The 16,835-nt window shown below is 41.5% G+C and overlaps 1 protein-coding gene across 8 annotated transcripts in view; it reads right to left on the reverse strand.

Moving 5' to 3' along the window:
- Nucleotides 1–16,835, reverse strand: part of RAD51B (RAD51 paralog B) — a 774,018-nt gene that overhangs the window by 178,069 nt on the left and 579,114 nt on the right. For all 8 annotated transcript variants that reach the window (XR_004057382.1, XM_030931002.1, XM_030931004.1 and 5 more), the window contains one exon: nt 868–971. Coding sequence is in view for 7 of the 8 variants with exons in the window: in XM_030931002.1 (XP_030786862.1) it covers nt 868–971 (104 nt within the window). In the remaining variant the exon portion in view is untranslated. The remainder of the gene's footprint in view (nt 1–867; nt 972–16,835) is intronic.

Genomic DNA, 16,835 nt, shown 5'->3' on the forward strand with positions numbered 1-16,835 from the left:
TATATTTAGCAAGGTGGGTAAATCTGGCTTCTGAATTCTGTCCTATCCAAAAAATCAAAATAATCACCCATCTTCTTCTTCCTCCTGCTTTTAGGAGAAACTAGATTGAATCTGGTCACACAGCAGGATAAAATTGAGGTTAGTCATCAGGAAAAAGACTTTTTTTATTGTGAAACATTTTACCAAAGCTTTACCAAAGAGGTCAGATAGTAGTGTCCTTTTCTTTGGAATGAAGAACGAAGAGAGAAGACTTAAAAGGAGGTAGAAGGTAAACTTTCTGGATGTAAGGGAAGGATTCTCACTTTTGGCCAGTACAGAAACCACAAATAGGGAACTCTGAGACGGTGATCAACCATTTGGAGGTCTTTCTAGCATCATTCAGTACTTTACACTACAGGCGTATGCATTAATGCAAAAGTACCTATTATCTGGGGAGTAGTTTATCCACTTGGCAGCATCTGCTGGCCTAAGATTTTCAAAGTACACATACTCCAAGAAAAAGCATCATCATTATTTAATTCATATGCAAATTATCTAATCCTCAACAAATACATTCTAAGTGAAATTATCATTTAGAGATAGAGAATTGGATACCTTTAGAGACGTGGTCCTTGGTCACTTACAAATATTAGAGAAATGCTGACTTTGTGGGAATCAATTCTTACATTTTTTCCTGTGTATGACTTGTTTCCCCACTTTATTATAACTGCTGTTGGGACAAGCAGAAATGCTGGTTTCTTTATGCCCTACTAGCCAGTGCTGGCCCAGGACAGACAATGTGGCCAGCATTTTCAGAAGATGCTCAGATTGCTCAGTACATCTCATTCCCCAACCTTCATAGTCAGAGAATACTGTCAAAGCACTCACCTGTCTTCTCTCTGAATCAAGGTACTGGAGGATCAGCCGGGTATTCACACTGTGACTCCAGGTATTTCCTAGTGCGGCTATCACACAGCTGGATCCAGAAGTGCCTGAAATCAAATGGTAAAAGCATGCTTTCAGATGCCCTTTCTTGACATGGCATTTCACATGAAGTTCAGACATTACTCATTGCCCAGAGAGCACTTGGAGGCTCAGTTCATTACCACAGAACTTGAGGAATTAGTGAAGTAGGACAGGGGTTAAGGAACATGAGACAACAAACCAGCAGGGGTTTCCTTCAGCCTGGGTGAAAGTGACCACCACTGGGCCAAATAATAACAGAGTTATATATCAAAAAGAGGTTGCATTGCAAGACAGCTCAGAGCCATTGCTACTAGTAAATCTAGCCATTCAATATCAAAGGCATAATGCTGCTCCACAGAATAAGAAACAGTTATGAAATCGTTTAATAGAGTTGTTAGACATTTTTAGCTTGACAAGAGTCTTAACTCAATTTTCCTCATCAATATAGAAATGGTGGCATATACATATAAAATTCCCTTGTCCTCCCACCCCTTGTATACACACACCCAAAAAAGGAATCTGGAAGATCTCAAAATTTCATCTGTTTTAGACATCCCTATTCCAATAAAAACATTCCTTTCCTTTACCTTCTAAGACTTTCCTATAAGGAGGAGGGTCTGAAGTAAACTCTATCTGAGTTCCTAGCCTCCTCCAAGTTGCATCTTACATCTCCAAAGCTTTGCTGACCCTTCTTGACATCACCATGAGAAAAACCTTTCTGCTCCCTACCTCCTCCTTCCCCCTTGAAGGCAAGCCAACAAGTCCTGCTGTATAGAAGCCAGCTCCCACTATCACGTCTAGCACATCCCATGGCCTCCTCTGAACCCCTGTGCTCTGTGCCTGAGGGCTCTTCTGAACCCACTTTGGCCCTGGGCCATGACAGGAATCCTAACCTTAGGAGGAGGGCACAGTTGGACATTTAGTGTGCCTTGTAGCCTCCAGATACGATCTTTTTTCTATGAGGAGAATACATACAGGTTGAAGTCCACTGAATTAGTTAAAACAAAATGAGGTCTTGAGTGTGTCATCTGTTGCCCTCTTACTACATCATCTGATTTGTACGCCTCAGTGTGGAGTAGGAATTGGTCTTTTGTTTCCAGGGCAGACACCTTCCAGGGTGGTCTACTAACTGCACATGGCCTTAAGCACCTGGGCCCAAATGCTACAATAGACAAATGTAGTTCAGTGGTTCTTGGCTGGAGGGTGGTTTAAAGTGTTCGCAGTGTTACTGGCATCTAGATGGTAGAGGCTGGTGATGCTGCTAACCATTTTATAATGCATAGGACAGCATCCTACAACAAAGAATTATCCAGCCCAAAATATAGCAGTGCTGAAGTTGAGAACCCCTGGGTCAGATAACACCAATCATATATATATATATTTCCTGGTTCAAGCAGGAACAGGAATGAATGAGATGGAAATCAATAACCAAGGTCTCAACAAGCCTGGGGATATCAGATTGAAGGAGAATTCAGTGTAAGAAAGAATAAAATTTGGGGTAACCTCAGTTCATCATGCACACAGTTCAAAATATGCACAAATTAATGTGAAAACAAATAATCTAGATTGTTTCAATCTGATCACATCATTCCCCTACTTAAAACGCCTTCAGTAGTCCTTCATGCCTGAGATTAAATACTGTCTCCTGAACAATGCACTCTGAGCACTTTGTCAGCTGCCTCTGCATCTCTCTCTGGCTTCACCTCTCTCAGCCCCCTCACTGGATGGTCTCCCATGATCTCCTGACTTCCCTGGCCTCATCCTCCTCGACCTCTTGTCAGCAGTTGATAAAGCTTCCCCCTTCCTTGGCATCCAATCTACTGGCCTCTTCTGCTTCTCCTTTTACCATGTTGATTACTCCTTTCCTTTCTCTGCCTTTGTTTTCTCTTTCTTAGTTGTGGGTGGACCTTAGGGAGTGGGGCATGACCACATTTTTTCTTGTCTAATACCAAATGCTTTCAGTGTCCAGGAAAATAATGTACATTAGTAAAGAGGCCAGGTGCTTGCATATTAACATGTTGAAATTCTTTACCCACACTAAGAGATACAGTCTTTACCATTTTTCTTGAAATTCACAACCCTCTCAGTCTGGACTTTTTACTTTCCCCTTTTTGATAGAAATAGACTTATAGAAAAATATGTTCTACTATAAGAAAACCAACACTGCAAGGGCAATAGCAACTACATTTGCATTTAGAAAAACAGCTCTATTGAGATAATTTGCTATCATACATCCTCCGATTTCAGGTGGCTTTTGCTATATTCACAGAGATGTTCAGCCATCACCACCATTAACTGTAGAACATTTCATCCCCCTAAAAAGAAATCCCACACCCACTGGCCACCAGTCCCCAACACCCCATTCCCTGCCTACCTCCAGCTCTTGGCAACCATTAACCTATTTTTTCTTTTTCTCTATAGATTTAGTAACTGACTTTCAATTAAAGCCTTAGGAGATGAGGGGAAGTGGTGAGTACTGTGGTGAGTTTGAGAATTCATCCAGGATCTCAAGGGAGCAGTCTCTGTTCAGCTCTAGCTGTTGTTGTCATGTGGTAATGTGAGTTCATAGTTAGTCACATCTTATTTATTTATTTATTTATTTTAAAATTGTAAAAAACTTTTACAATCATATCTTTTGATTTTTAAAAATCATAGTGATATGATTTTTTAATTGTGCTAACATCAAAGTGCAATTTTGATTTTTAAAACGGAAGCCAGAAATCAATGCTTTAAGTATAATTTCCTGATTTTAAAATGTTGGTTTAATACGTATACTTCTAAAAACACACAAATAAACATGTTTTTGAGCCAGGTATGCCTCATTCCCATCAAGCCTGCAGTGTCTGCTCTACATGGCATGGCTCCACTTTGAAAAGGATGAGAGTCCGTTCGACAAAGTGGATGGTTTCTATGCCTTTGTCTCAACCTTTGGCTTGTCTCAACACTTGTCTTCCATTTTTAACCACAAGAACTGCAAGCCTACATCATAAATTTTAGCACTGCAAATTCAGTATCATCGAAGCAAGCTCATATTTTCCCATATAAATCTACTCCTCCATCTCTGTTCCTTCCTTTGACCCTCCAGTTAATCTGGTTTAAAACCTCAGCTCCATTTGTAAAATGTTTCCTTCTCTCCCACTTCTTCTCACTTGCAATGAATTGAGAGGTGTTACTGATTTAACTGTAAAATCCTACCTATATCCATCCATTCATTTCTCCTACCTCACCCTTAGATCCATTCCTAACTCTCCATTCCCCCTAACTCATCCTTAGACCCACATTAGCTTTCACCTGGTGTGACTGCTTTAGTTGCCTGTTGTCCATGCTGCTGTCACTTTCTCCCTATTAAAGCCATCCTCTATTTTACTACTTGATTAACCTCCTCCAAGCACACACCTAAGCATACCACCCTCCCAGTTACAACCATCATGCTCAAAAACTTTCAGTGGCTCCCAAGTGCCTTCAGAGAATTCTAAATTCCTAACACTGGCATTCAAGGACTTTCTACCCTGTGCCCACCTGTCCTTCCAGACTTCTTCCCCCTGCTCCATTTCCCACATCTGTGTTCCTACTTAATCACTTATTTCCCATGCCCCTCCCTCATCTGGAACCCCCCTATGTTCACATGTCCCAAATCTACTCTGCCTTCAATGCTACTTTCTATGTGCCAATTTCTCTAATCTTCACAGAAATAATGTCTTCCTCCTGTAAACTTCTATAATACTTTATTTTACTGTCTCACATTATAATCATTTTCTACCTGTGGTATATTATTTGTGTGTTTTTCTTATCATCTTTAATACAGAGTCATGCTCTGCATAATGATGTTTCAGCAAATGACAGACTGCAAATATGACAGTGGCCCCATCACATTATCATGCAGCTGATAAATTCCTATCACCTAGTGATGTCACAGCACTGGTAACATCATAGCACAATGCATACTCGCATGCTTGTGGTGATGATTGGTAAATAAACCTACTGTGATATCAGCTGTATAAAAGTACAGCACTTACAACTATGTATAGTACATAATACTTGATCTTACTAGAGTATATGTATTTACTATACTTTTTATCAATATTTTAGAGTCTATTCTACTTATAATAACCAGTTTAGTAAATATAAAAACCAGTTATGTAGCTACTATACTTTTATGTATTTACTATATTTTTTATTGTATCTATATTTATGTATTTACTATATATACTTTTATGTAGTTTATGTATTTACTATACTGTTAGTGTATTTACTATACTTTTAATCATGATTTTAGAGTATATTCTACTTATTTTTGAAAGTTAACTGTAAAACAGCTTCAGGCAGATCCTTCAAGAGGTATTGCAGAAGAAGGCATTGTTATCATAGGAGATGACAGTTTTATACTTCAGTTATTGCCCCTGAAGACTTTCCAGTGAGACAAGATGTGGGGGTGAAAGACAGTGATATTGATAATATTGATCCTGTGTAGTCCTAGGCTAATGTGTGTGTCTGTGTCTTAATTTTTACCAAAAAATTTAAAAAGGTAAAAAAAAAAATCTCAAAAACAGAAACAAGCTTATAGAATAAGGATATAAAGAAAATGTTTTTGAACAGCTATGCAATGTTTATATTTCAGTTATGTTATTACAAGATCAAAAAGTTAAAAAAATTAAAAAATTAATAAAGTAAAAAAGTGATAGTAATCAAAGGTTATTACTAAAGAAAGAAAAATGCCTCCATCAATGAATGTAGCCTAAGGATATGGGGTTTATGAAGTCTACAGTGGTGTACAGCAGTGTCCTAGGGCTTCACGTTCGCTCATCACGAGGTGCACTCACCAACAGACCCAGAGCAACTCCAGTCCTATAAGCTCCAGTCATAGTAAGTGCCCTACACAGGTGTATCGTTTTTAATCCTTTCACCATTTTTATTGTACCTTTTCTGTTTAGATGTGTTTAGATACACAAATACTTACTATTGTGTTCCGATTGCCTTTAGTATTCAGTACAGCAACATGCTGAATGGGTCTGTAGACTAGGAGCAATGGGCTATACCATATATCCTGGGTTTGTAGTAGGCTATACCATCTTAGTTTGTGTAAATACATTCTAGGATGTTCACACAATGTCAAAATTGCTTAATGATGCATTTCTCAGAACCCATCTCCATTGTTAAGTGACATATGACTATATATTACAAAGAGGCCAAACCCACGTCTGATATATGTCAGCATGCCTGAGTTAACTTAACACAAGGTCTGAGACACAGAGCATGCTTATAAACATTGACTAAGTGACTAATTAAAACGTTTTTCCACTAAATTTTGAATCATATTATATCCTTGTTTTGGCAGCAGGTTTACATCCTTAATTCTATCTTGCTTAGCTAAAATTAATAGGTTCACATTTTTCAAGTAAACTCTAAAAGTTAGTTGCTTAGATGCCTGCTAAGTGATGGGATGAAGGGAGGCTGAACTCTAAAGTGTGTCAAGAAAAAGCTACATGTGAGTAATTAGGAGTTGCTAGTTAAGCGCTCAAACATTTTCTTTTTTGGTGATAAACTATAGGAGTTTCTCAGGTCTAAAGGAAGACACAGGATGTCTTCAGAGATTGGAGCCACATTTGGGCCAGGAGCAACTATTTAAAGGACTCCACGTTGCTAAACCAATAAGAATAGTATAAAAAAGTACCCATGTATTTGGTTGTTTTCTGGACAGGTAAACCCAAGTCTTAAGTAAGGGCCATGAGTACAGATGACCACAGAAAAGTTTCCAAAGGAAACCCTGAGTGAGCAAGCTTGACTGTAGTCTACTATAGACTTCAAAAATATCCATTTGTATTTTTAGGAGCGCTTACAAACATTAATCCACCATAAAAGTAATAACGGCAAGGCCTTGAAAGTTAATGATAATGAAAGGCAATTAAAAAAATTTTTTTTTTTTTGACACAGGGCCTCCCTTGTTCCCCAGGCTAGAATGCAGCAGTTTGATCATAGCTCACTGTAACCTTGAATTCCCATGCTCAAGCAATCCTCCCACCTCAGCCTACCAAGTAGCTGGGACCACAGGCACATGCCACCACGACTGGCTAACTTATTTTTATTTTTTTTTTGTAGAGACAGGGTCTCACTATGTTGGCCAAAGTGGAAAGGCAATATTTTTTAAGGTACTATGTGCTAGGCATTATGTAAGCTTAAATCTTGTTGAGCTTCGTATCTTAGTTACATCTTTTTTGATCCTTACAACAATTCTATGAGGTGAGTAATATTAACATCCCTATTGACAGAATGAGGCTATGAGAAACGAAGTCACTCCAGTTCACATGGTTAGTTACTGACACAGCCAGGGTTCGAAACCGAGCCAACTGAGTCTTAACCACTACTCCAATTAGCTTTCTTTGGGCTTATCATGTCTCTCATGTCAAATACTCTGTTATTCTGCCAGCCCACAAGGGCCTTGAGAGCTCAAAGGCCCACCTCCGGGAGGACACTGATGGAAGTGTGTCATGAGGATCTTATCACTCATCTGAGCTCTGCATGTCACTCAGGCTCCATACTCGGCTTCCTCTGTTCTGATGTACAGTGATAACCCAGGGCAAGGGGTTTCCAGAAAGACAGCATATCCTCTAGCTCAGCAAGTTACTTAATTTCACTCAACTAGCCCAGCAGCTGGATTCACGCAAGTCGGGTGGCCTGGAACTGACCCTCTCTGGTTGTAGAATTAAAAATCTGGTAAGGATAGGAAAGATAGTTCACTTAACAGGGCCTCAAGTATAGGAAAGCAATTGAAGGGTGATAGAATTGATAGGATCACTTGAGAGAGGGAGGCAGGGAAACTGTAAGTTACTACAAAGTTGTGACCTTATTTTAAACCAGAAAACTTCGTGGTCTCTTATGTCTTTTGACTTTCAAGCATTCCTGTGAGAGGGCTAGCATAAATGATTGTTAATGCTGTTGATGGGAAATTTAAAGTAGGAGGAATCTGCCTACTAGCTTTTAAGAAAAGGTGATTTCCTGCTAGATGACCTAATTGGTTAGGAAACAGATAAGTGAACTTTCTCTATGTTCACTTTAAGAGGAAGTTCTAAAAATTGAGGTGCTTGCTCCCTCTCTCTCCTTTTTGATGATTGTGATATTTAGACCTGCCAAAGCAGTATAACTTCATTGTCTGGAATTTGGTTAATTCCAATACAAATACAAAAATCAAATACGTGAACTGAGCTTTGAAAATATTTTCATTTTTGAGGATTTTCATTGTTATGGGATTGAGCCTGTAGAAGTCTCTGTGTAAGCTACATAGAGCAAATCTAATTTATTCACACTGAAGTCAGGGCTCTCTATAAAAGACTGTGGGAACATTCATTCTCCACTCTCTCAGAGACTCTTTTAGGTAAGTCAAAGCATGTTCTCTTTCTGTGACTGCTAACCCATCTGTAAAATGTGAATAATAATTCTGGCCTCCAGGCAACCAGAGGTTCTTGGTGACCCTTAGATGAAGATACTTGATATGTATAAGTGACAGGAACAATGATGATCAAACACTGAAGACGAAATTCTACGGAGGAAAGAAGTTTAATCATTATCTCCTGCATTTTTTATTCTGTTAACAATGAGGCAAGATAGTAAATCTTAGTTGTAAAGTGGTTACAACACATGATTTGGATTCTGCAATATCTTTCATGACTATCTTTTGGATCCAATTCCTTACTCATTTGGTGTGGGAGTTGGTTATGAAGACGAATTTCTCACAAGGCAAGGAGCTGTCTCTCTGCTCTGTATACATGGGGTGTAGCCCTCGTGCAGTCAGACTGGAGGAGGATAACCAGGTTGCTATGTAGCCTTGATTTCCAAAAAGGTGATGGGCTTCTGGTACCAACCCGTGTCAGTATTTAGAAGAGGCTTGTTGGAAAGCTCTTAATGAGAAAGCTCCTTCTCTGAAAACATTTCAATTTATGACTCCTGTGCTAAGCATTTCTAGGAGATCAAACTGAATCTCTAGTGCATAACAGAAAAGCATTTGCCCTGTAGCAAAAGGGTCAACTTTAAAAGAATGCTTTTCCATGTTTAAAAAAAAAAGTCAAAAAAACAAAGCAATGATTCCCAGAATAGGAACAGAGGGGAAGGAAAAGTTCATGGCCTTAGTGGACTGGATATTCTGGATATTTGGTCCCTCCAGCCCCTGCAGATGAAAGCCCATTTATTTAGAGTAGAAATAGGAAATTTAAAAAAAAACAAAGGAACAACAATACCTACAAATGTTTTCAGGATTGAAATAAATCCAGGAAAGAAGATGGTATGTTACCACTGGAACTGCATTCTCCTTCTTAGCTCTTGTCCTCATGTCCTGAAGCACATTCCATGTAATGCATGATAGCTTGTGGCCAGCTGCTGGCTAGGAGGCAGGACCCTGCAGTTCTATTTCTGACTCCATCTGGGCTTTTGATGAGAACAGGTGGGAGAAGGAGAGTAGTGTAACAAAGAATCTCAGAGTAGGCCTCGGTAATGAGCAGTTACCTAACCTTGCTAAGCCTCAGTTTCCTCATCCATGACAAGAAGGGGTGAATGACCTTAAAATTTCCTGCCTTATTAAAAAACTTTGAGTCTTTGATATTTTGATGATGTGGCTGAGTTCCTCACTGAGAACCTCACTTGTTCCAGGAAGTTTGAGAATGCTCCACTCCATGCGCTGTCTTTGAATCAATGTGCCCTATCCAGCACCCGTTTATGCTTGAAGACAGCACAGGCATGGGTTGTTTTGCTGATAGCAGATTTCTCTCCAGACTAGAGATTTTCTTAGTCTACCCTACTTAGTAAGACTTTATGATGGGTAAACCCGTGCTGACCAGTGGCCAAGTCCCAGCAAACACAACTTCATAGTAACAAAGCTTAAGGACGGGAGTCTGAGTGCGAGATTAGGGATCAGAAGGAGGTTATCATCTATTCAATTCAGCTTCTCCTGTTTAAAACTAGGCCCCTGGCACTTGCTGAGCATGGTTCTTTATTGGATCATCCATCTGAACTGGGGAAGGGACTGAGAATCTTGGTTACCTCTCTTGGCAGGTCATCAGTTCTTGTTCCACCCAATGCAGAATTTCAGCAACAAAAGGTGAAGAGGATGAGTAAGTTATGAAAGTAGGGAAACTGCCTATAATAGGGCTAATTTTAGAATAAAGATTCAAGATGACCTACAAGCTCTGTGAGACCACAGGACAAAGGTGTCAAAGAAAAGAGACTGGGATAGGCTCAGACATTTATCCTCCAGCAAAATTAATTTCCTTGGGGGCTTGTGGTTCACTAACTGAATCTGTGAACCAGCTGTATTTAGGGTGCATTCTACTTCCTTGGGTCTCTAAAACTGACAATGGTCTATAGGTCAGGTTCCAACGGAAGTGATATTTCTGACCTAGCTCTATAAATAGAGCACTGGAAAAAACCCATCAGCTGCAATGGCTCAGGGACCACACGCTATCTATTAAGTAAGCAACCACAGTATTTTTGCTATCATTTTAGATAAGAAAAAATATATCTTTTGTTATTTATAATCTTCTAAGCTTTGAGATTCTCAAAATACTTTAAAGCTATTAGTTGTCTTTCAGATTTATAAATACAGGATCTGGGGCATAAAACTATGTAATAACTGCTTCAACATAGAGCAAATACCAAATACCATTTACCCACCGAGGAAGGCATTTGGCTTGTAAAGAATGGGCTGCTTCATTTTAGTAAAGCAGAAAATTTCATTTCTGATGTCTCTTGGCTGGAGGTGAAAGGAGTGAATGCAGTCCAGAGGCTTTACTTGCACAACATACCTACGCTGATCCAAGTCGCAGTAAAACTCGTTACTGAGAAAGGTAAGAAATGTGAAGCAGAAGACAGGAAGAAGTGAGGCAATCAGAACCTCTGGAATGCAAGAGTTAGGGATGGATCCTCCATAGCACAAGGTAGGGTAGAAGCGGGGGTGAGCCATCCACTAGGCTAGAGACTGGTATGCACAAATCAGTCAACAACTCCACTGGCTCATGGATAGGGAGAAAATACCTTCAGTTTCCCAGAGTCTTAACAAAATACTTTAAGTTCTCATCCAACCAGGACGTTTTTGAAAATGAAATGGGGACATTTTAATAGTTATACTGGGATAACAGAGATAAACTGAGCTTGCTCTGAGAAAACCAAGACATATGTTATCCTACAGAGATACCACGTAGGAACTGTCCAGAATCACAGTGAGAATGCTCACTTTATAAGAAGAGCTTCAGTCTGGAAGTAGGGGATGCTGTACTAGGCTTCTCTGCTGTGTCTGTAGTGTCGATCATCAAGGTCTCAAAGATGGCTAGGAAAACAATAGTAGGCATAAGAAGAACAGAACCAGATTGTCTGAATAAAAAGAAGCAATCTCCTCCCATCAGCTCAACTCCCAACATTCTCCAGGAGGCCATGCCCCTGGACCTTTTCTCCAATAATACAGCTTTCCTCTTGCTACCTTCTACTTAAGGAAAACAAACAAACAAAAAATCCTGAATCGGCCGGGCGCAGTGGCTCAAGCCTGTAATCCCAGCACTTTGGGAGGCCGAGACGGGCGGATCATGAGATCAGGAGATCGAGACCATCCTGGCTAATACGGTGAAACCCCGTCTCTACTAAAAATACAAAAAACTAGCCGGGCGAGGTGGCAGGTGCCTGTAGTCCCAGCTACTCGGGAGGCTGAGGCAGGAGAATGGCGTAAACCCAGGAGGCGGAGCTTGCAGTGAGCGCAGATCCGGCCACTGCACTCCAGCCTGGGTGACAGAGCAAGACTCCGTCTCAAAAAAAAAAAAAAAAAATCCTGAATCATGACTTGTAGTTAAATCTCTTGACCCTTTGCAAATAAGTTTTTAATTAAAAATAAATTCACTCATTACAGAAAACACATATTACCCTTAAGTAAATACTAGCAAAATAAAACAAAGAAAACACAAACACAACCATTTAAAGAAATCTGTGGCACTTTCTCTTTAAATTTAGGCTTCATTCAAGACAAGCCAGGGGCCGGGCGCGGTGGCTCACGCCTGTAATCCCAGCACTTTGGGAGGCCGAGGCGGGTGGCTCATGAGGTCAGGAGATCGAGACCATCCTGGCTAACATGGTGAAACCCCGTCTCCACTAAAATTACAAAAAATTAGCCGGGTGTGTTGGCAGGCACCTGTAGTCCCAGCTACTCAGGAGGCTGAGGCAGGAGAATTGCTTGAACCTGTGAGGCATAGGTTGCACTGAGCCGAGATAGCACCACTGCACTCTAGCCTGGGTAACAGAGCAAGACTCTGTCTCAAAAAGAAAAAAAAAAAGAAAAAGACAAGCCAGAAAGATGCTTGCATAAAATATGATTCCCCCACCCCCACCCCACAATGTGTTCTATCTGCTCACCATGAAATCCTCAGACCACACCTTTCAGCTGTCCTGGTATGAGCTTTGCTTTCCTGCCCCCATTGTAGAGTCAGAGGCAGCAGGAGGATACCAGAGTTGAATTCTAGTAAGTCTTATGTACTATACATGGTCACCATCTCATTTTTTGACCACTTGATATTTGTTTCAGGTGGCACTGGCTGAGGAAGAAGGAATACAGCTGCTGATTCTGATCTCACACTGGGTATACCCTGAGTGCTGGAAAAAACATCACCCTCGGAAGTGTGCACGCAGCCAGCTGCCTTTGGAGAGAGCTGGGAAGGGTGCAAAGTGGCCATGTCCTTTACCAGACACTCTTTCTGGGGAAGATTCAAACTATAGTGAAGTAACATTCGGTAGCTTTATATATCCAACAAAGTAGTTTGGGACAAGGAGAGTGCCAGGTGCCACCCATGTGACTGAAGCAAGGGGACACACTAGCAGTCACGTGGTTTGCCTTCAGGAAATCAGCTCACAAGGCAAACCCAGGACTGGGAGAAGGTCCTCTGCCCAGGCCTTAGCTTGTGAAGAATCAGGCCTGGGTAAGCCTGTTCCTGCTTCAGGCCCACTTTGGATCACTGGCTCTTTGCAAGCAGTAAGAACAGAAGAGAAAAGAAATGTGATTTGTTTATTAGGAAATATGTTCTTGAAGAAAAGTTTTTCTGGGAGAATATCAATAGCTTTAAAAACCATTAATGCAAAAAGACATTTCAACTAAAATGCCATGTCTAATCCTGGACTGCATCCTGGAAAAAACTGCCATAGAGTACATTATTGGGACACCTGGCAAAGTTTGAATATTGCCAGTATATTAGATAATAGTACTGTATCAATACTAATTTCCTGGGTGAGATCATTATACTGTGGTTATGTAAGAGAAATTCTTGTTCTTAAGGGATAAATGCTGAAGTATTTGGGGAGGAAAGGATATGATATCTGTAACTTGCCCTCAGATGGTTCACCAAAGATAATTATAATAAGTTAACAATATTATAAAATAAATTGGTAACTAATATACAAGAGATAAAAACAAATGAGGCAAAATGTTAAAAATCAGGTAAAGAGTCGGGCGCGGTGGCTCAGGCCTGTAATCCCAGCACTTTGGGAGGCCGAGGCGGGTGGATCTCGAGGTCAGGAGATCGAGGCCATCCTGGCTAACACGGTGCAACCCCGTCTCTACCAAAACTACAAAAAACGAGCCGGGTGTGGTGGCGGGCGCCTGTCCCAGCTACTCGGGAGGCTGAGGCAGAAGAATGGTGTGAACCCCGGAGGTGGAGCTTGTAGTGAGCCGAGATCGTACCACTGCACTCCAGCCTGGGCAACAGAGCGAGACTCCGTCTCAAAAACAAAAACAGGCCGGGCGCGGTGGCTCAAGCCTGTAATCCCAGCACTTTGGGAGGCTGAGACGGGCGGATCACAAGGTCAGGAGATCGAGACCATCCTGGCTAATACGGTGAAACCCCGTCTCTACTAAAGAATACAAAAAACTAGCCGGGCGACGAGGCGGGCGCCTGTAGTCCCAGCTACTTGGGAGGCGGAGGCAGGAGAATGGCGTGAACCTGGGAGGCGGAGCTTGCAGTGAGCTGAGATCCGGCCACTGCACTCCAGCCTGGGTGACAGAGCCAGACTCCGTCTCAAAAAAAAATAATAATAATAAAAAAATAAATAAATAAAATAAAAAAAAACAAAAACAAAAACAAAAAAATCAGGTAAAGCGTATAAGGGGAGTTCAATGTACTTTTCTTGGAACTTTTCTGTGGGTTTGAACTCTCCTTCCCCCCACAAAAAATTAGTGTGAAAATGTAGGTTGACATTCCCTGAGAGATTACTTGGTCATTGATATAAAATCAGGACATGGGATTGGATCACCAGAGAAATTACTAGGGCATTCATATGTTTCCATACATCAGAATCATCTGTTAACTTTTTAAAATGCAGAATCCTAGGCTCCATCCCAAACCTGATGAATCAGAATCTCTGGAGGTGATGCCCAAGAGTCCGTATTTTCAAAAACCTCTCTTAGATGATCCTAAAATATGCTAACATTTGAAAAAAATCATGTATTAGGCATTTGCTGTTTTGCCTGCAATTACAGACTCCTCAGATCCTGCAGACAGTCCATGTACCATCATGCATGCATTTGTATTAGAAAATCTCCACCTAGTATCTTGTGACGTGGCTCTGTGTCCTTTTAATCTTGGAAGACATCATTCTGGAGAATGCTCTTTGGCCCAGTTTTTTAAGACCGACTTAACCCCCCACCCTACTTCCCAAGAGGAATAAAGAAAAGAGATGTAAATACCCTTTAGAACTGCCATAATTCATCTGCTCGGAGCTGTTGTCTGAGGAGACACCCAAAATACTATTTCAGAGAGGCGTGGTAGGAGGGGCAGCTGATAGCCTGGGCATGAAACAGGCCAGGGCTGGTGACCGGGCCCAGGTCCTCACTCAGAGACCCTCATTAAGGCCCCTCCTCAGTCATGCTCCTTGACCTGCATTGCTTCAAGACACCAAACAAGGGTCAGCTTTCAGAATTCACACTCTCCTGTGTTTCCTCAGTGACAGCAGGAATAGGGTGCAAGTAGGGGAGCAAAAAGAATCAAGTGGGACAGAAGACAGAAGCGCTGAGGTGCTTTGAAAACTCCAGAGTGCCTAAGTGCATCTGATGAATTCAACTTAAAGTGCTTCCTTTGATCCCACAACATGGATACAATCCTAATTCCCATTTCATAGGCAGAGAAGTAACCTGACCACCAAAATCCACCTGGTCAGAGGGAGAGCTGGCCCCTAGCCCAGGCCTTCTCCAGCTTTAGCTGTCCCAGCCGCCTGCCGCTCTGGCACTGGAGAGCACGTCATGGTGGAGAATGCTTTCAATTATCACCTTGCCCAGAGTGTGAGGATTTATGGTTATGCTTTCCTCCCTCCCCATCTCCATCAGCCTCTTTGGGAAGCAGAGGATCCTGATAGGAATCAGCATATGTTCTTGCGTGGGAGGGAATGGAATGCTGGCCTCACATATGTTTGCTGCCCTCGAGGCTCTGAGAAGCGGGTGGGGGAAGAAGTAAAATGTTGACATTTGGTGGAGGCAATCCCAGTGTCCTTTGCTCCCAGAGTTTTAGACAAGAACCCGAGGGTTTTCATTTCCCACACTGGTGAATTCGCTCTGGCTGCCAAGTTCCTTCAATGCAGCGTGCTTCCTTGGCCATCTGGAATCGGCTTTCTGAGGAAAGGCAGAGGGAAGCTGCCGCACTTCTCCTTTTGGCGGCCTGCACATACACAAGAGGGGTGTCCCCATGGCCACCATGCCAACACAAAGCTCACCATAAACTGGGGCCACGGGAGGGAGGAAAACTCCATTTGTGAAAGGAATTCACAGCTCACAAGTTTCAAGGTCCAAACAGTGTGCAGATTACCAGGGTGTGGGGCTTAGGCAACGGAGATGACCTTGCTTTAACTTCCTCAAGTATCTCTTAACAAGCATGTCCCAAGCCCCAGGGAGTGGAGGGTAGGGCAGTCAAGTACTTTCAGGCAGTCGCCTCATGGCGGGAGAGGGAACTTATGAACAGAATGTGCTGAGGCTAGCAGGGTTATTTTAACTGGGGGAACTGGTTTTGGTGGCAGTAGCCAGTCAGTTCACATCTGCAAAATATGAATTCTTAAGTAAACCAATTTCCTTCTTCCTCGAAGGCCAATGCTTATCCAGAAATGGGCCAGAACTTTGGGTTTACTGCAAATGACCAGCATCAGCAAAGTGATCAAGATCACCACCTTTGGGTAATGTGTCCTATATCTCAGATGTCAGTTGATATAAGACATTCCAGTAAAGAATTATGAGGTAACATTTTGGGATAATTGTTGCGTTCCAGGTTAAACACCTTACATACATTGTCTCTATGAGGGCTGTACCATTATCATACCAATTTTCTAATGAAGGAAGCTGCGCTACAAAGAAAGTGATTTGTCCAAGGCCACCTGGCAAATGGCAGAGTCAGGATTTAAACCCCAGAGTCTGATTCATTATTTTTCTTTTCATTGTTTCTTTTGGCCATTTAGAAAGTATTATAAGAATGGCCATTAATCTCCCTCTCTAGGAGAGAAAACACATGGAAACCACCCCCCTCCCCCAATTTTCTGGACATCCCATTCATTTTCTTTTCCTCATTAAATTATAATATTCACTTTCTTATTCAGAGTCATCTAGGCCTTTCTAGAAACGCATATTTTAATAATGTTCTCTCCCTAGTCATATGATAGGTTTCTAGAAACTGATATCAAAAGAAAAACAAATCTCCAGATTTTCTCCAACTGAAAATATGTAAGGTGATCCCAGTTGCCAAAATCATGACTGGCTTTCCTTCTATGACTATAATCTCCACATCTGGTTCACCTTCTTTGCCAGAAGTACATGATCATATACCTTTTCGTGTCTTAGGATGTTTCTCTATTTTATGACATTTCTAAATAGAATTGCTGTGTTAATCATCATTATAATC

This window comes from Rhinopithecus roxellana, chromosome 5 (genome assembly GCF_007565055.1).
Source record: "Rhinopithecus roxellana isolate Shanxi Qingling chromosome 5, ASM756505v1, whole genome shotgun sequence".
In the NCBI taxonomy this organism is placed as follows: domain Eukaryota; kingdom Metazoa; phylum Chordata; class Mammalia; order Primates; family Cercopithecidae; genus Rhinopithecus; species Rhinopithecus roxellana.